Consider the following 19,667-nt stretch of genomic DNA (forward strand, 5'->3'; position numbering starts at 1 on the left):
TGTGTACTTGCATATAAGGTAGGTAAAGGTTTTAAGTAAAAAGTCGATTTCTATCATGGATTGATCTTGGATATTGACATTTCGTGACTCACTTCCTGTTCCTGCCGATCCCATTGGTAGATGCTGAGGATGACTTCCAGGTCAAGGAGCTGCTGCTTCATGTGCTGATCCACCTGTCTCCTCCTATCCTGCAGTATCTCCATAAGACTCTCCACCCGGCCACAGCTGCTGTGAGCCCCCTGGAAAGCCTCGCTCCTCTGTAGAGCCTCCTCCGTCTGGAACTCTCTCAGGAAGTCTAGAAGATCACGGCTCTTATTCAGAACCAGCATGGACTTCTCCAGGAGACCTGGGGGGAGAGAGAGAGAGAGAGAGAGAGAGAGAGAGAGAGAGAGAGAGAGAGAGAGAGAGAGAGAGAGAGAGAGAGAGAGAGAGAGAGAGAGAGAGAGAGAGAGAGAGAGAGAGAGAGAGAGAGAGAATGGTTTATTTACTATTACTTGAAAGCATTTCATAGTACCAATAGCTGCAAAGAGCTGAATTACTTCATAATGTAACATTTACAATTTTCTCATTAGAAAGACACTCTTGTTTATAACCAGCATTGACCTCTCCAGTAGACCGAGGGACAGATATGGGTCAGAATAGGAAAATATTATTTAATTTGCACATACATCTTTGAGCAGACGCTGGACATGTGTAACAATATGTATACTCCTCCACGTATTTATTTGGATAGTGAAGCTAAAAAGTTTAATTTGACTCTATACTCCAGCATTTTGGATTTGAGATCAAATATTTTATATGAGTACAGAATGTCACCTTTTATTTTAGGGTATTTTCATACATTTTTAATTTTTAAAATTTCATCTTTATTTAACCAGGTAGGCTAGTTGAGAACAAGTTCTCATTTACAACTGTGACCTGGCCAAAATAAAGCAAAGCAGTGCGACACAAAGCAGTGCGACACAAACAACACAGAGTTACACATGGAATAAACAAGCGTACAGTCAATATCACAATAGAAAAAAAATAAAGTCTATATACAGTGGGTGCAAATGGCGTGAGGAGGTAAGGCAATAAATAGGCCATATTAGCGAAGTAATTACAATTTAATTTAGCAAATGAACACTGGAGTGTTCACTGGAGTGTGCAAGATGACTGCCTTGCCTGGTTCACCAATTACTTTGCAGACAGAGTTCAGTGTGTCAAATCGGAGGGCATGCTGTCCGGTCCTCTGGCAGTCTCTATGGGGGTGCCACAGGGTTCAATTCTCGGGCCGACTCTTTTCTCTGTATATATCAATGATGTTGCTCTTGCTGCGGGCGATTCCCTGATCCACCTCTACGCAGACGACACCATTCTATATACTTTCGGCCCGTCATTGGACACTGTGCTATCTAAAATCCAAACGAGCTTCAATGCCATACAACACTCCTTCCGTGGCCTCCAACTGCTTTTAAACGCTAGTAAAACCAAATGCATGCTTTTCAACCGACCGCTGCCTGCACCCGCATGCCCGACTAGCATCACCACACTGGATGGTTCCGACCTTGAATATGTGGACACCTATAAGTACCTAGGTGTCTGGCTAGACTGCAAACTCTCCTTCCAGACCCATATCAAACATCTCCAATCGAAAATCAAATCAAGAGTCGGCTTTCTATTCCGCAACAAAGCCTCCTTCACTCACGCTGCCAAGCTTACCCTAGTAAAACTGACTATCCTACCGATCCTCGACTTCGGCGATGTCATCTACAAAATTGCTTCCAACACTCTACTCAGCAAACTGGATGCAGTTTATCACAGTGCCATCCGTTTTGTCACTAAAGCACCTTATACTACCCACCACTGTGACTTGTATGCTCTAGTCGGCTGGCCCTCGCTACATATTCGTCGCCAGACCCACTGGCTCCAGGTCATCTACAAGGCCATGCTAGGTAAAGCTCCGCCTTATCTCAGTTCACTGGTCACGATGGCAACACCCATCCGTAGCACGAGCTCCAGCAGGTGTATCTCACTGATCATCCCTAAAGCCAACACCTCATTCGGCCGCCTTTCGTTCCAGTACTCTGCTGCCTGTGACTGGAACGAATTGCAAAAATCACTGAAGTTGGAGACTTTTATCTCCCTCACCAACTTCAAACATCAGCTATCTGAGCAGCTAACCGATCGCTGCAGCTGTACATAGTCTATTGGTAAATAGCCCACCCATTTTCACCTACCTTATCCCCACAGTTTTTATTTATTTACTTTTCTGCTCTTTTGCACACCAATATCTCTACCTGTACATGATCATCTGATCATTTATCACTCCAGTGTTAATCTGCAATATTGTAATTATTCGCCTACCTCCTCATGCCTTTTGCACACATTGTATATAGACTCTCCTTTTTTTCTACTGTGTTATTGACTTGTTAATTGTTTACTCCATGTGTAACTCTGTGTTGTCTGTTCACACTGCTATGCTTTATCTTGGCCAGGTCGCAGTTGCAAATGAGAACTTGTTCTCAACTAGCCTACCTGGTTAAATAAAGGTGAAATATATATATTTTTAAAGTAGAGATACTAGTGTGCAAAAGAGCAGAAAAGTAAATAAAAACGATATGGGGATGAGGTAGGTAGATTGGTTGGGTTATTTACAGATGGGCTGCAACAATCGGTTAGCTGCTCAAATAGATGATGTTTATACATATCTGTTTTACCGTTTAGAAATGAATGCAGTTTATGTATCCACCAATTTGAAAGTGTCATAAATATTTGGACTAATTCATTCAATTTAGTCAAAATGTTTGGATTCGGTCCCATATTCCTAGGACACAATGACTACATCATGCTTGTGACTACAAGCTTGTTGGATGCATTTGCAGCTTGTTTTGGTTGCGTTTCAGATTATGCTGTGCGCAATAGAAATGAATGGTAGTTAATGTATTGTATCATTTTGGAGTCACTTTTATTGTAAATAAAAATAAAATATGTTTCTAAACACCTAAATGAATCTTGAATAATGATGAGTGAGAAATGTACAGATGCACAAAACATGCTAACCTCTCACCATTACCAATAAAAGGGGAGTTTATACTTTTTGGTGGGCATAATGTTTATGCCTCTATCTTTCTCACTCATTATTCACGATTCATTCAGGATTACCTGTAATCATGGTAGCATCCACACTAATGTAGAAGTTTCAAAACTTCTGCAAATGCATCCAACAAGTTTGTCGAGTCACAAGCTTGATGTAGTCATTGGGACCAAATACAAAACTCTTTACCAAATTTAATTAATTTGTCCAAGTACTTAGACACCTTCAAATGGGGTGGATTAGATACATAAAGTACTTTCATTTCTCAACGGTAAAACAGATATGTATGAAAATACCCTCAAATAAAAGGTGACATTCTGTACTGCCGCCTCATATAAAACATGTTATCTAAAATCCAAAATGCTGGAGTATAAAGCTAAATTAAAAGTTTGATCCAGCTTTGGGTCGCGTAAATACATCTGTTATAGATCCATTTGTAAAGTAAATAACACACCTCACACTAAAGTGTAATAATGACATAATGACCCCTGTGGCCCATAGCAACCTTAAACAGCTCATGTGATCGACGACAACTAGCTTTTAGTTTACTGACATGTCTCAGTCCTAGACCCGTGCTGTTGATATGACAGGAACGCCACTCATTCTCACATCTAGCATATATCTATCTCTCCATTAGCTCTCAGTCCTAGCCCCATGCTGTTGATATGACAGGAACGCCACTCATTCTCACATCTAGCATATATCTATCTCTCCATTAGCTCTCAGTCCTAGCCCCATGCTGTTGATATGACAGGAACGCCACTCATTCTCACATCTAGCATATATCTATCTCTCCATTAGCTCTCAGTCCTAGCCCCATGCTGTTGATATGACAGGAACGCCACTCATTCTCACATCTAGCATATATCTATCTCTCCATTAGCTCTCAGTGCCTTGGAGACTGAAAGGCAGGGTAAAATCCATCACATTTCAGGAACTTTAAGAGGAGAATGATTCTCTCAAGGGAGGGCAGAGGTGACTGAATGAGTGTCAGGACCAGATTGAGGTTGTGTATCAAGTATCAGACATCTGGAGCAGTGATCAGGATGTCATTACTCATAGGGAATAAACACATCATTTCTCTAAGGGGGGCATTACTGTAGGTGTATCAGCATATACTCACCTCTCTTCATAACACTGTGTTTCAGGAGCAGTTCTTTCAGACACACAGCATCTGCCAGCTCCTGTTCTCTGCTCTGGAACTCTTCTCCCTCATCTATTCTGATAGCAAACTGCAAGAGGTGGAGCAAGATATAGTAAATCTATCTGTATAGTTAGACAACAGAGTCATTTATACTAGCATGGGCTCTGTCTTTACACATTTATTCATGGAGATCTCGAAAGGCTTAATTCACTCACAGTAGATTTGATAGAGAAGTAAACAGGAAACAAGAAGCACTGTTTGGTCAGGGATGAAACATGTAAAGGGCAGACAGTACAAACAGTTATGCTATTCAGTCACATCTACAGAACCACCTGATTCCTGTATCTGTCACACAACCACTCATCATGTTTCATAATCATCACAATAATGTGTCTGCTTTGTGTGGCAGTATTTAGGGTGGCCATTATTTAGTGCCTGGGTAAGTTACAGTGGCTGTACAGTATCACACAACACAATCCTCTTGGTTGGAGCCACTGTCATTGGACTAATAACAATGAACCTGCCCCATTGTGCCATATTTACAGGGCTCTGTGATACAGTGTCTATGACCTGTGTATTTATATTGCAGTAAAAATAGGATTACATTACAGCTCCTCGTCATTTACACTGCTATTTAGGAAAATATTTTTCAATAACGTAATGTTAACAAAACTGATAAAACAATGTACTGTTTTCTTTTATGTTTTTTTTAAGCAAACTGGAGAGGAGGAAACAGATGTACTAACTCTAGAACAGCAGTAATAACAAGAACACAACACTGGATGCTGTGTTGATATCATGAAATGGTACATTTCCTCCAACAAACAACATAAAAAAACGAACTTTCCATTTCAGAACCGGTTGAAAGATCACTTTGTTACATGCTTATTAGTGCAGTGAAAACATCTGAGGCATACATGTACATTAACTCAAAATCAGCTCTGATCTGTTAGGGTTACGGTCTATGTCAGCTTTATGTGTGTTCTATGTAGCTATAATGTACCTTTAATGGCTCTGTTTCTGTTTGCCTGGCTCCTAACTGAAGTGCCCTGTCAAAGAACTCTGAGGCCAGGTGTAGCAGAAACCAGCACTTCTCTAGAAGTGAGATCTGGGTATATGTATGGTCTATGTAGCTCTGTGCATTCTCTATGTAGCTTTAACATCTCCTTTCTGTTAGCCCTCCTACCTCCAGGGCCCTGTCGAAGAACTCTGAGGCCAGGTGTAACAGCGACCTGCGCTTCTCTAGCATTAAGATCAGGGTCCTCCAGGCATCGCTCAGCGAGTTAGCCATGGCCTCGTACACCTCCCCTTCATTCTCCTTCTTCTCCTCTGCCATCCTGTCTGCCTCTTCCAGCAGAGCCCACACGCCTGCCTCATGTTTCTGGAAAGAGAGAAAGGATCATACAAAAAAAGACAGAAGACAATAAGATATACCTGGTTCATTGAAGTATCTTCTCTGGATACATTTTTTATTTATTTAAATGACCATTTTTATACTTGCATTTAAATCAACATTGTTAATGGAGCGATTCTGCAACGCACTAGGCGTAGTGGGTGTGGAGTCAGGTGCAGGAGACAGGAGGTATAGGGCTTTATTACGCCCAGGACAAATAGTACTTGCCAAGATACTGGGCGCACATACACCAATGACCAAAACCAGGACCTAACCAGTCCGGAGGGAAAACCCCAAAACAACACAATAACACAGTGGAAAATCAAATAAGCCCGCACAAAGAGCAGGCGGGCCTAACGGATTAAATAAACTAAAACCCAAACAAGAAACAGGTGTTACTAATCAGACAAAAACAACAGAAAAGGGAAAAGGTATCAGTGGCAGCTAGTAGGCCGGTGGCGACGACCGCCGAGCGCCACCCGAACAGGAAGAGGAGCCTGACAGATTAATTTACATTTTGTTCAATTGCACTATTGTAAACTACACATTTGAAATTATATTTATAGAAGTTCAAAGCCTTGCTGAATTAAAAGCAGTGGATGAACCAACAACATATTCCATCCCAAATGTAAATCTGTTTTGGATTGTTTTGTGGTAAAACCTCTTTAATTAGAGGGGTTGTTCATAGGTCGAAATCTGTAGTAACTCTGATGTCTTACTGAAGATGACTGGAGATATTCTGCCTCCACAATGGAACACATAGGTGATAATTCAACTCATTCCTAACCTTCTATTTTGGAATCCTTATGGTCAAGGACATTGAGTCATGCAACTGTACATTCAAATCAATATAACATTTTCACTTGTGCATAATCACAATAAGGAGTTGAATCTCCTTCTTATTACTGAACGAAGTCTCTCTGTGGCATTGGGACAATATGAGGGCTAAAATCATACATCTGATTGTGAATTAATAGTATTCCCATGTGAACAACTAGTCCCTCTTTTTGTGAGAGCTGGCACCGAAAAGCAGTCGTTTGTTGCAAATGCATATCTAAGGGCAGCAACAGCAAAATATGTCAGGAACCATCTGACCATAAGATTTAAATGTATAAGATCAATTGTTCACATGCTTTTGCCAATATTGTCATACTTGTATAAAATAAGATTGAACATGCTCAGCCTTCAGGCATAACTCAAACACCTGACAGTAGGTGGAAAAAGTGAATGAGTGCTTGGCACAAGGAAAGAATGGCCTGGATCAAAATAACCATTGTGCAGGAGTCTATAACAAGGCCAGGGGAAAAAGCTTTGACTGGAAATAATATAAATCAACATTGAGAGGGCTGCTGTGAACATTTAAACTTCCACCTAGGCTGGGGAAATGAAAGTGACTGAAATAGTTCTCTGAGGTATCTCTGAGAGAAGAAAAGCATTCATGTTGTCTCAATGAGCTATATTCAAACAAGGCCGGGACTGAAGAAGCTTTAATCACAGCCTAAATGTCACCACAAGTGACATATACATTTGGAAGTTTACATACACCTTAGCCAAATGCATTTAAACTCAGTTTTTCACAATTCCTGATAGTAAATCCTAGTAAGAATTCCTCGTCTTGGGTCAGTTAGGATCTCCACTTTATTTTAAGAATGTAAAATGTCACAATAATAGTTGAAAGAATGATTTATTTCAGCTTTTATTTCTTTCATCACATTCCCAGTGGGTTAGAAGTTACACTCAATTAGTATTTGATAGCATTGCCTTTAAATTGTTTAACTTGGATCATACGTTTCGGGTAGCCTTCCACAAGATCCCAAAATATATTGGGTGACTTTTGGCACATTCCTGCCGACAGAGCTGGTGTAACTGAGTCAGGCACACGCGTTTTCAGTTCTGCCAACAAATGTTTTATAGGATTGAGGTCAAGGCTTTGTGATGGCCACTCCAATACCTTGACTTTGTTGTCCTTAAGCCATTTTGCCACAACTTTGGAAGTATGCTTGGAGTCATTGTTCATTTGGAAGACCCATTTGCAACCAAGCTTTAACTTCCTGACTTATTTCTTGAGTTATTGCTTCAAAATTTTCCTGCTTCATGATACCATCTATTTTGTGAAGTGCACCAGTCCCTCCTGCAGCCAAGCACACCCACAACATGATGCTGCCACCCCCATGCTTCACAGTTGGGATGGTGTACCTTGGCTTGCAAGCCTCCCCCTTTTTCCTCCAAACATAACGATGGTTGTCATGGCCAAACAGTTTCATCAGACCAGAGGACATATCTCCAAAAAGTACAACCTTTGTCCCCATGTGCAGTTGCAAACTATTGTCTGGCTTTTCATATGGCGGTCTTGGAGCAGTGACTTCTTCCTTGCTGAGCGGCCTTTCAGGTTTTGTCGATATAGGACTTGTTTTACTGTGGATATAGATAGTTTTGTACCTGTTTCCTCCAGCATCTTTACAAGGTCCTTTGCTCTTTGTTCTGTGATTGATTTGCACTTTTCGCACCAAAGTACGTTCATCTCCAGGAGACAGAACACGTCTCCTTCCTGAGCGGTATGACAGCTGTGTGGTCCCATGGTGTTTATACTTGCATACTATTGTTTGTACAGATGAATGTGGTACCTTCAGGCATTTGGAAATTACTCCCAAGAATGAACCAGACTTGTGGAGGTCTCCAATTTGTTTTCTGAGGTCTTAGCTGATTTCTTTTGATTTTCCCATGATGTCAAGCAAAGAGGCATTGAGTTTGAAGGTAGGCCTTGAAATACATCCACAGGTTGTTGGAAAAATTACTTCTGTCATGCACAAAGTAGATGTCCTAACTGACTTGCCAAATGTATAGTTTGTTAACAAGAAATTTGTGGAGTGGTTGAAAAACAAGTTTTAATGACTCCAACCTAAGTGTATGTAAACTTCTGACTTCAACTGTAACTACACTCAACAAAAATATAAACGCAACATGTAAAGTCCCATGTTTCATGAGCTGAAATAAAAGATCCCAGAAATGTTCCATACGCACAAAAAGCTTATTTCTCTCAAAGCTTATTTCTCTACTTGTGCTCAAATTTGTCTACATGCCTGTTAGTGATAATTTCTCCTTTGCCAAGATAATGCATCCACCTGACAGGTGTGGCATATCAAGAAGCTGATTAAACAGCATGATCATTACACAGGTGTCCCTTGTGCTGGGGACAATGAAAGGCCACTCTAAAATGTGCCGATTTGTCACACATCACAATGTCACAGATGTTTCACGTTTTGAGGGAGCATGCAATTGGCATGCTGACTGCAGGAACGTCCCCCAAAGCTGTTGCCAGATAATTTAATGTTAATTTCTCAACTATAAGCCACCTCCAATGTAATTTTAGAGAATTTGGCAGTACGTCCACCTGGCCTCACAACCGCAGACCACGTGTGACCAGGCCAGTCCAGGACCTCCACATCCAGCAGATTGTCTGAGAACAGCCACCTGGACAGCTGATGAAACTATGAGTTTGCACAGCCCAAATAATTTTTGCACAAACTATCAGAAACCTCATCTGCATGGTTCTCACCAGGGTCTTGACCTAACTTCAATGGGCAAATGCTCATCTTTGATGGCCACTGGCATGCTGGAGATGTGTGCTGTTCACAGATGAATGTCAGTTTCAACTGTTCAGGGTAGATGGCAGACAGCATGTATGGCATGTGTGGGCAAGCGGTTTGCTGACGTCAACATTGTGAACAGAGTGCTCCCTTGTGGCAGTGGTATGGGCAGGCATAAGCTACAGACAACGAACACAATTGCATTTTATCAATTTGAGATCAAGAGGCCCATTGCCGTGCCGCCATCACCCATGTCGTATGGACCTGTACACAATTCCTGCATACTCACCAGACATGTCACCCATTTGAGCATGTTTGGGATGCTCTGGATCGACGTGTACAACAACGTGTTCCAGTTCACGTCAATATCCAGCAACTTCACACAGCCATTGAAGAGGAGAGGAACAACATTCCGCAGGCCACAATCAACAGCCTGATCAACTCTATGTGAAGGACCTGTGTTGCGGTGCATGAGGCAAATGGTGGTCATACCAGATACTGATTGGTTTTATGATCAAAGCCCCTACCTTTTGTGCCCAACAGATGCATATCTGTATTCCCAATTATGTGAAATCCATTGATTAGGGTATCATTTATTTATTTAAATTGACTGATTTCCTTAAATTAACTCAGTAAAATCTTTGCAATTGTTGCATGTTGCATTTATATTTTTGTTCAGTGTAATATGCCCAATGGGCAGCTCATCCTCGTGGCCTAGCATGGTCTCATTCGAGTATGTCCAAATAGTGACATACAGTATCAATAACAGAATAGTGTACTTATGTCACCTAAGCTGACACATTAGTTGTATGCCGCTCTACTGTATTCCTAATGAGATTATTACCTTGAGTTTGATCAGGAGCTGCTGGTGTTCATCCAGCAGTTTCTTTGTTTCGTCCTTGTTGCTGCCGATCTCCAGCAGGTTGGGATTGGCTTCAGTCAACTGCAGCTTTACAAGTTCCCCACACTATAGTACAAAACACAGACACACACACACAACAAAACACACTCAACTTTACGGAAGGAATTGTTTGTTTTCTCCCTTATGTTTTCAGTACATATTTCTTCCCATATTTTAGGAATAAATAGCCTGTCTGCGTCCATTGGATCAATGAATGTACTACTATGTATCAAAGAGACTCGTCCAAGTTAAACCAGCAGGATGGAAAGGTCTGTTTGTGTTGCCCTGCCAAGGCCATGTTACATGTTGTTTATGTTCCGACTGTGAGCAGGGCAGGTTGGTGTAACATTATACCTGTGAACATCCACATGGTCTCCCTGTGACTTTTACAGTGTGTAAACACCGCTTGGAAATAGGTATGTCTTCCGCAACTGGGGCTCCTTTTCCACTATACTGTCGTGTCCCGGGAACACCTTCAGAGTCTACGTCCCAAATGACACCCTATTCCCTACATAGTGTACTACTTTTGACCAAAAGCCCTATGGTGAGTGTAGAGAGTATAGGGATATTGTTATCCACGTCGGCACCAACGATGTTAGGATGAAACAGTCAGAGGTCACCAAGCGCAACATAGCTTCAGCGTGTAAATCAGCTAGAAAGATGTGTCGGCATTGAGTAATTGTCTCTTGCCCCCTCCCAATTAGGGGGAGTGATGAGCTCTACAGCAGTCTCACAACTCAATCACTGGTTGAAAACTGTTTTCTGCCCCTCCCAAAAGATAGAATTTGTAGATAATTAGCCCTCTTCTGGGACTCACCCACAAACCGGAACAAGCCTGGCCTGTTGAGGAGTGACGGACTCCATCCTAGCTGGAGGGATGCTCTCATCTTATCTACGAACATAGACAGGGCTCTAACTCCCCTTGCTCCACAATGAGACAGGGAACAGGCCAGGTAGCAGGCTGTTAGCCAGCCTACTAGCTTAGTGGAGTCTGCCACTAGCAGTCAGCGTAGTCAGCTCAGCTATCCCCATTGAGACCGTGTCTGTGCCTCGACCTAGGTTGGGCAAAACTAAACATGCGGTGTTCGCCTTAGCAATCTCACTGGAATAAAGATCTCCTCCATTCCTGACATTATTGAAAGAGATTGTGATACCTCACATCTCAAAATAGGGCTATGTTAAATCCCTCACTTCCAAGGCAGTTATAGTCAATGAACTAATCACTGATCATAATCTTGATGTAATTGGCCTGACTGAAAAATGTCTTAAGCCTGATTAATTTACTGTGTTAAATGAGGCCTCACCTTCTGGTTACAATAGTGACCATGTCCCCCGCTCATCCCGCAAAGGCGGAGGTGTTGCTAACATTTTCTTTTTAACTACGTTTTCGTCTTTTTAGCTTCTAGTCATGAATCTATGCAGCCTACTCAATCACTTTGTATAGCTACTGTTTACAGGCCTCCTGGGCCATATACAGCGTTCCTCACTGAGTTCCCTGAATTCCTATTGGACCTTGTAGTCATGGCAGATAATATTCTAATTTTTGGTGACTTAAAAAATTCACATGGAAAAGTCCACAGACTCAGTGGGTTTTGTCCAAAATATCTCCGGACCTGCTCACTGCCACAGTCATACTCTGGACCTAGTTTTGTTCCGTGGAATAAATGTTGTGGATCTTAATGGTTTTCCTCATAATCCTGGACTTTTGGACCACCATTTTCTTATGTTTGCAATCGCAACAAATAATCTGCTCAGATCCCAACCAAGGATCATCAAAAGTCGTGCTATAAAATCTTGGACAACCCAAAGATTCCTAGATTCCCTTCCAGACTCCCTCCACCTAACTGAGGAAGTCAGTTTAACCTTGCGCAATACCCTAGATGCAGTTGCACCCCTATAAACAAAACACATTTGTCATAAGAAACTAGCTCCCTGGTATACAGAAAATGGCGCTACACCAAACTGGAAGTCTTCCGACTAGCTTGGAAAGACAGTACCGTGCAGTATCGAAGAGCCCTCACTGCTGCTCGATCATCCTATTTTTCCAATTTCATTGAAGAAAATAAGAACAATCCAAAATAAATTTTTGATACTTTCGCAAAGCTAACTAAAAAGCAGCATTAAAAGAGGATGGCTTTCATTTCAGCAGTGATACATTCATGAACTTCTTTGAGGAAAAGATCATGATCATTAGAAAGCAAATGATGGACTCCTCTTTAAATCTGTGTATTCCTCCAAAGCTCAGTTGTCCACAACTCTGCACAACTCTGCCAGGACCTAGGATCAAGGGAGACACTCAAGTTTTTTAGTATTATATCTCTTGACACATTGATGAAAATAATCATGGACTCTAAACCTTCAAACTGCATACTTGACCCTATTCCAACTAAACTACTGAAAGAGCTGCTTCCTGTGCTTGGCCCTCCTATGTTGAACATAATAAACAGCTCTCTATCCACCGGATGTGTACCAAACTCACTAAAAGTGGCAGTAATAAAGCCTCTCTTGAAAAAGCCAAACCTTGACCCAGAAAATATAAAAAACTATCGGCCTATATCGAATCTTCCATTCCTCTCAAAGTTTTTTAGAAAAAGCTGTTGCGCAGCAACTCACTGCCTTCCTGAAGACAAACAATGTATATGAAATGCTTCAGTCTGGTTTTAGACCCCATCATAGCACTGAGACTGCAGTTGTGAAGGTGGTAAATTACCTTAAAATGGCATCAGACCAAGGCTCTGCATCTGTTCTCGTGCTCCTAGACCTTAGTGCTGCTTTTGATTCCATCGTTCACCACATTCTTTTGGAGAGATTGGAAACCCAAATTGGTCTACATGGACAAGTTCTGGCCTGATTTAGATCTTATCTGTCGGAAAGATATCAGTTTGTCTCTGTGGATGGTTTGTCCTCTGACAAATCAACTGTACATTTTGGTGTTCCTCAAGGCTCATTTTTAGGACCACTATTGTTCTCACTATATATTTCACCTCTTGGTGATGTAATTCGGAAACATAATGTAACATGGTGAAACCCCAAAATTGCCTCCCTGGAAGCCTGTGTTTCAGACATAAGGAAGTGGACGGCTGCAAGTGTTCTACTTTTAAACTTGGACAAAACAGAGATGCTAGTTCTAGGTCCCAAGATACAAAGAGATCTTCTGTTGGATCTGACAATTAATCTTGAACTAGAACCAAGAAATGTGATCATATTACTCCAGTGCTAGCCTCTCTACACTGGCTTCCTGTTAAGGCAAGGGCTGATTTCAAGGTTTTACTGCTGACCTACAAAGCATTACATGGGCTTGCTCCTACCTATCTTTCCAATTTGATCCTGCCGTACATACCTACATGTGCGCTATGTTCACAAGACGCAGGCTTCCTTCCTGTCCCTAGAATTTCTCAGCAAACAGCTGGAGGCAGGGCTTTCTCCTATAGAGCTCAATTTTTATGGAATGGTCTGCCTACCCATGTGAGAGACCCAGACTCGGTTTCAACCTTTAAGTCTTTATTGAATACTCATCTCTTCAGTAGGTCCTATGATTTAGTGTATTCTGGCCCAGGAGTATGAAGGTGAACGGAAAGGCACTGGAGCAACGAACTGCCTTTGCTGTCTCTGCCTGGCCGGTCTCCCCACTCTCCACTGGGATTCTCTGCCTCTAACCCTATTACAGGGCCTGGGTCACTGGCTTACTGGTGCTCTTCCATGCCGTCCCTAGGAGGGGTGCGTCACTTGAGTGGGTTGAGTCACTGATGTGATCTTCCTGTCCGGGTTGGCGCCCCCCCCCCCCTCCCCCTTGGGTTGTGCCGTGGTGGTTGAAGATATCCCTCTAATGGTGTGGGGCTGTGCTTTGAAAATATGGGTAGGGTTATATCCTGCCTGTTTGGCCCTGTCCGGGGTATCGTCGGACGGGGCCACAGTGTCTCCCGACCCCTCCTGTCTCAGCCTCCAGTATTTATGCTGCAGTAGTTTGTGTCGGGGGGCTAGGGTCAGTTTGTTATATCTGGAGTATTTCTCCTGTCTTATCCGGTGTCCTGTGTGATTTTAAGTATGCTCTCTCTAATTCTCTCTCTATATTTCTCTTTCTTTCTTTCTTTCTTTCTTTCTCTCTCTGAGGACCTGAGCCCTAGGACCATGCCTCAGGACTACCTGGCCTGATGACTCCTTGCTGTCCCCAGTCCACCTGACCGTGCTGCTACTCCAGTTTCAACTGTTCTGCCTGCGGCTATGGAACCCTGACCTGTTCACCGGATGTGCTACCTGTCCCAGACCTGCTGTTTTCAACTCTCTAGAGACAGCACGAGCAGTTGAGATACTCTGAGTGATCGGCTATGAAAAGCCAACTAACATTTACTCCTGAAGTGCTGACCTGTTGCACCCTCGACAATCACTGTGATTATTATTATTTGACCCTGCTGGTCATCTATGAACATTTGAACATCTTGGCCATGTTCTGTTATAATCTCCACCCAACACAGCCAGAAGAGGACTGGCCACCCCTCAGAGCCTGGTTCCTCTCTAGGTTTCTTCCTAGGTTCTGGCCTTTCTAGGGAGTTTTTCCTAGTCACCGTGCTTCTACACCTGTATTGCTTGCTGTTTGGGGTTTAAGCTGGGTTTCTGTATAGAACTTTGTGACATCAGCTGATGTAAGAAGGGCTTGATAAATACATTTGATAGATTGATATGGGCCCTGGTCAAAAGTAGTGCACTATATAGGGAATATTGTGCCATCTAGGACAGCCGACGACAATATCAAACGATTAAAGTGACTTAGGAATTCCTTTGCTGTTATTACTGATACCTCTCTGGGTGACACATTAACTCCAAATTATCTGAAAGTTAAGCTTTTCTTTAAAGTGTCACTCTGAAAGTCAAAAGCACCAACAGCTGGTGCTGTAGCCTATATGACAGTATTACTACATCGTGTCTGTAGTGTACGCTAAACTATATGTATATAATGTCTCCAGTGTGACATACAATGGACATTTGAATAGACATTACAGTAATTGATTTGTCAATGAAGACCGTGGTGGTTACAGCCACATTGTACGCATGGGCACTGCGAGGATCACCAACAGCTGTTACGCCAAATTACAAGATGTACAGTGATGGGAAAAAAAGTATTTGATCCCCTGCTGATTTTGTATGTTTGCACACTGACAAAGAAATGATCAGTCTATAATTTTAATGGTAGGTTTATTTGAACAGTGAGAGACAGAACAACAACAACAAAATCCAGAAAAACGCATTTAAAAAATGTTATAAATTGATTTGCATTTTAATGAGGGAAATAAGTATTTGACCCCCTCTCAATCAGAAAGATTTCTGGCTCCCATGTGTATTTTATACAGGTAACGAGCTGAGATTAGGAACACACTCTTAAAGGGGATGCTCCTAATCTCAGCTTTTTTTCCTGTATAAAAGACACCTGTCCACAGAAGCAATCAATCAATCAGATTCCAAACTATCCACCATGGCCAAGACCAAAGAGCTCTCCAAGGATGTCAGGGACAAGACTATAGAACTATACAAGGCTGGAATGGGCTACAAGACCATCGCCAAGCAGCTTGGTGAGAAGGTGACAACAGTTGGTGCGATAATTCGCAAATGGAAGAAACACAAAAGAACTGTCAATCTCCCACGGCATGGGACCTCGTGGAGTTGCAATGATCATGAGAACGGTAAGGATCTTGTCAATGATCTCAAGGCAGCTGGGACCATAGTCACCAAGAAAACAATTGGTAACACACTACGCCGTTAAGGACTGAAATCCTGCAGCGCCCGCAAGGCCCCCCTGCTCAAGGAAGCACATATACATGCCCATCTGAAGTTTGCCAATGATCATCTGAATGATTCAGAGGACAACTGGGTGAAAGTGTTTTGGTCAGATGAGACCAAAATGGAGCTCTTTGGCATCAACTCGCCGTGTTTGGAGGAGGAGGAATGCTGCCGTCAAATCTTGAGTGAGAACCTCCTTCCCTCAGCCAGGGCATTGAAAATGGGTCATGGATGGGTATTCCAGCAGGACAATGACCCAAAACACACGGCCAAGGCAACAAAGGAGTTACTCAAGAAGAAGCACATTAAGGTCATGGAGTGGCCTAGCCAGTCTCCAGACCTTAATCCCATAGACAATCAGTGGAGGAAGCTGAAGGTTCGAGTTGCCAAACGTCAGCCTCGAAACCAATGACTTGGAGAAGATCTGCAAAGAGGAGTGTGACAAAATCCCTCCTGAGATATGTGCAAACCTCGTGGCCAACTGCAAGAAACGTCTGACCGCTGTGATTGCCAACAAGGGTTTTGCCACCAAGTACTAAGTCATGTTTTGCTGAGGGGTCAAATACTTATTTCCCTCATTAAAATGCAAATCAATTTATAACATTTTTGACATGTGTTTTTCTGGATTTTTGTTGTTGTTATTCTGTATCTCACTGTTCAAATAAACCTACCATTAAAATTATAGACTGATCATTTCTTTGTCAGTGGGCAAACATACAAAATCAGCAGGGGATCAAATACTTTTTTCCCTCACTGTATGGGTGTCTCAAACATTACAGTAGCCTATGTTGTCTCAAATGTAAGGAATCATTTCACTTACACAATAATTGATTTGTCAATAACCACTGTGGATATGTGGTTACAGCCACCTATGTCTGTGCCAGCTGTAGAGATTATTTCTTACTAGGCATGTTTTGCTCTTTAATCATTGCATGCCTTAGATTGCAGCTGTGTCTGTGGCTGTGGCAGTCAGTATAAAGGGGCCTCGGAACGCAGAGGAACGCCATCACCTTCACAACCAAAAGTGGTCAACAAAATTGATGGCAGAGGATACAACAGAGGACAACAAACATCTCTCTCTTTTCAAACAAAACAGGCAAGAAAAATGAGTCATATTTGAAAACCATCTCCTCTATTTCTGTTTGACCATATCTAATATCTTTCCAACACATTTAGAATGTATTTCACACAGGTATGTGGGAAAATAAAAAATATATTATGTCCGTTGTTTTATTACTACTGCGGGAAAGCCCTGTACATGGAGTTAGTATGTGAGGCATTGATATAAGCCTTCTGGTTTGGCTAGGAAATATTTCCTATAAGCTTAATGGACAAACAGAGAGAGCTATTGACACCTCAGGACACCAGCTGAACAATGAGGACTATGTGAGCTTGTGACATCACTGACAACATTAAATGCCTTTCTCTGGCTGCGTCCCAAATGGCACCCTATTCCCTATATAGGTAAGTGCACTACTTTTGACCAGACCAGACTGAGGCACCATAAAGGGAATAGGGTGCCTTTTGGGACATCCTCTATTAGCAGCAGCACTTTGGAAAGAAGATCGATGGATGCAGATCGCTGAACACGGTGAGGTCAGTGTCTGTCAGATTCAGACAGATCAATAATCTAGCCTGACACTGAATTATAGCCAGTTGTTGTTATTATATCGCCATAACACTATGGTAATGTTGGACAACTTCTCTGTTAAAACTGCTTGTAAATACTGATCTTCTCCATTTTTTCATACTTTTTAGATGGCCTGATCAACCATTTCTGACCAAAGTAGAGTTCTGAGAGGCATACAGCCAAACATTTCTTAGAACAAGTTCTGTTCACCTGAGATATCTACAAACGTGAGAAGAATAAATACGTTTAATATAGTGCTTTCAAGGTCCCAAAATACTCTTAAAAAGGCAATTAAAGACAGCTAAAGAAAACCCAAAGACACAACTAAATAATATTTTAGAATGTCGGTACCTTGAGCACAGTGACAATAATCTGAGAGTCGCCAGCCTGCACGGCAATAGTGCTGATTGTTGTTGTGGCAGCAGGTTGACCTCCAGTGTCACCTTTGTTAGACATCGTCTCCCCCGTCCAAATGTAAGAACAGCCTCTACTGTCCCCTCTCTTCTTCCTGGATCCTGAAAATCCTTGTCTGTCTCCTATTCTCTCACTTCAGTCTCTGGGGACTTCAAAACTCAACAGCAACAGTCCTTCAATATTTCCTTTGAAGGTAGAGAGGAGAGAGTAACCACAGTAGAGAGTCCCCTCGGTCCCCTTGTCCAACAGGTGTTATAAAATCCAGTTCTGTTGAAAGGTGTATGTTTCATCAGTGGTGTTCTGGCCCCGTTCCACTCACTCCAGTCCCACAGCAGAGCCACTAGCGTCAATGGACTGACTGACACTCAACAGGCAGGAGACACAGAGCAGAGAGAAGTTGACAGGGCAGAACACGGCAGGCAACTGTGATAAAAATAGAAATATCACACTGTGCTGTGTTGGGAGCCATTTTGACACACCCCTAGTTCTTTGGCTCCGCTCTACTCTGGTCTATTTTCACAACCGCCCCCTCTCCCTGCCTGTCTCTCTCCCAGCCCCTCTTTATCTTTTCCTGCCTCCCATCCCACACAGACAAACCCCACAAAAGCTCCAGTCCATCCATGGAATATCATATCAATTGGCCTATCTACTGTATCTTCCAATAGAAGGGTAAAATACCCTGTGAGTCAACACAGTTGGACATTTACATTTTACATTTAAGTCATTTAGCAGACGCTCTTATCCAGAGCAGGACAGATTATTATCTTGCTCCTCTGGGTCTGTGAATAAGTTTTTCTACAACCAAAAGCCAAGAACACTTAACACTGGTATGCTGCACGAGTGTTTAAGTATCTTCTAAGAGAGAGAAATGTCCACACCCTCATGGCTGGCTAACTAGATACCCCTTTAAGCAGGTAGCCTACCGGTTAAGCACATTGTGCCCGAACAGTCACTGGTTCAGAGCCCTCAAGGTGGAAAAATCTGCCGTTCTGCTCTTGAGCAAGGCGGTTAGAGAGAGAGAGTCAGAGAGTCACCTCAGCATCCTGCAGGCCCAATTTTTGAGTGTCTTTGATACTTGATCCAATAGAGCGAAGTATGCCGTTGACTCTCCTGAGATAATGATATACAGTATGTACAAACATTAGGAACACCTTCCTAATATTGAGTTGCATGCACCCTCCTCCTTTTGCCCTCAGAACAGGCTCAATTCATTGGTGCATGGACTCTATAAGGTGTTGAAAGAGTTCCACATGCTGACTCATGTTGACGCCAATGCTTCCCACAGTTGTGTCAAGTTGTCCTTTGGGTGGTGGACCATTCTTGATAGGCACAGGAAACTGTTGAACGTTAAAAAAAACAGCAGCGTTGCAGTTCTTGACCAGTGTGCCTGGAACTTAATACAATACACAGTTCAAAGGTACTTAAATCTTTTGTCTTGCCCATCGACCCTCTGAATGACACACATACACAATCCCTGACTCAGTTGTCTCGGGGGGGGGGGGGGGGGTCCTCCTTTAATCGAGCTCCTCCCCTACATCTACACTGATTGAAGTGGAATTAACAGGTGACATCAATAAGGGATCATAGATAGATGGATAGATAGATAGATAGATAGATAGATAGATAGATAGATAGATAGTGCAGTATAGCCTAATAACTGTATTGTTTTATAAGAGGAGGCGTAATTGTAGTGGGCTTAGTTAGAGGGCATGCCAAGGTTTAAGGACAGAGAACTGACTGTCTGTAATGG

At 42.4% G+C, this 19,667-nt stretch overlaps 1 protein-coding gene across 1 annotated transcript in view; it reads right to left on the minus strand.

Moving 5' to 3' along the window:
- Positions 1 to 18,298, minus strand: part of LOC124044016 (coiled-coil domain-containing protein 141-like) — a 48,327-nt gene extending 30,029 nt beyond the window's left edge. Inside the window, exons 1-5 of the mRNA XM_046363319.1 lie at positions 17,855 to 18,298; positions 10,045 to 10,167; positions 5,407 to 5,601; positions 4,200 to 4,308; positions 93 to 346 (exon numbers count right to left, since the gene is read on the minus strand). Of these exons, the coding sequence (XP_046219275.1) occupies positions 93 to 346; positions 4,200 to 4,308; positions 5,407 to 5,601; positions 10,045 to 10,167; positions 17,855 to 17,959 (786 nt within the window). The 5' untranslated portion in view covers positions 17,960 to 18,298. The remainder of the gene's footprint in view (positions 1 to 92; positions 347 to 4,199; positions 4,309 to 5,406; positions 5,602 to 10,044; positions 10,168 to 17,854) is intronic.
- Between the last annotated feature and the right edge of the window lie 1,369 nt (positions 18,299 to 19,667).

This window comes from Oncorhynchus gorbuscha, linkage group LG09 (assembly GCF_021184085.1).
Source record: "Oncorhynchus gorbuscha isolate QuinsamMale2020 ecotype Even-year linkage group LG09, OgorEven_v1.0, whole genome shotgun sequence".
NCBI lineage: Eukaryota > Metazoa > Chordata > Actinopteri > Salmoniformes > Salmonidae > Oncorhynchus > Oncorhynchus gorbuscha.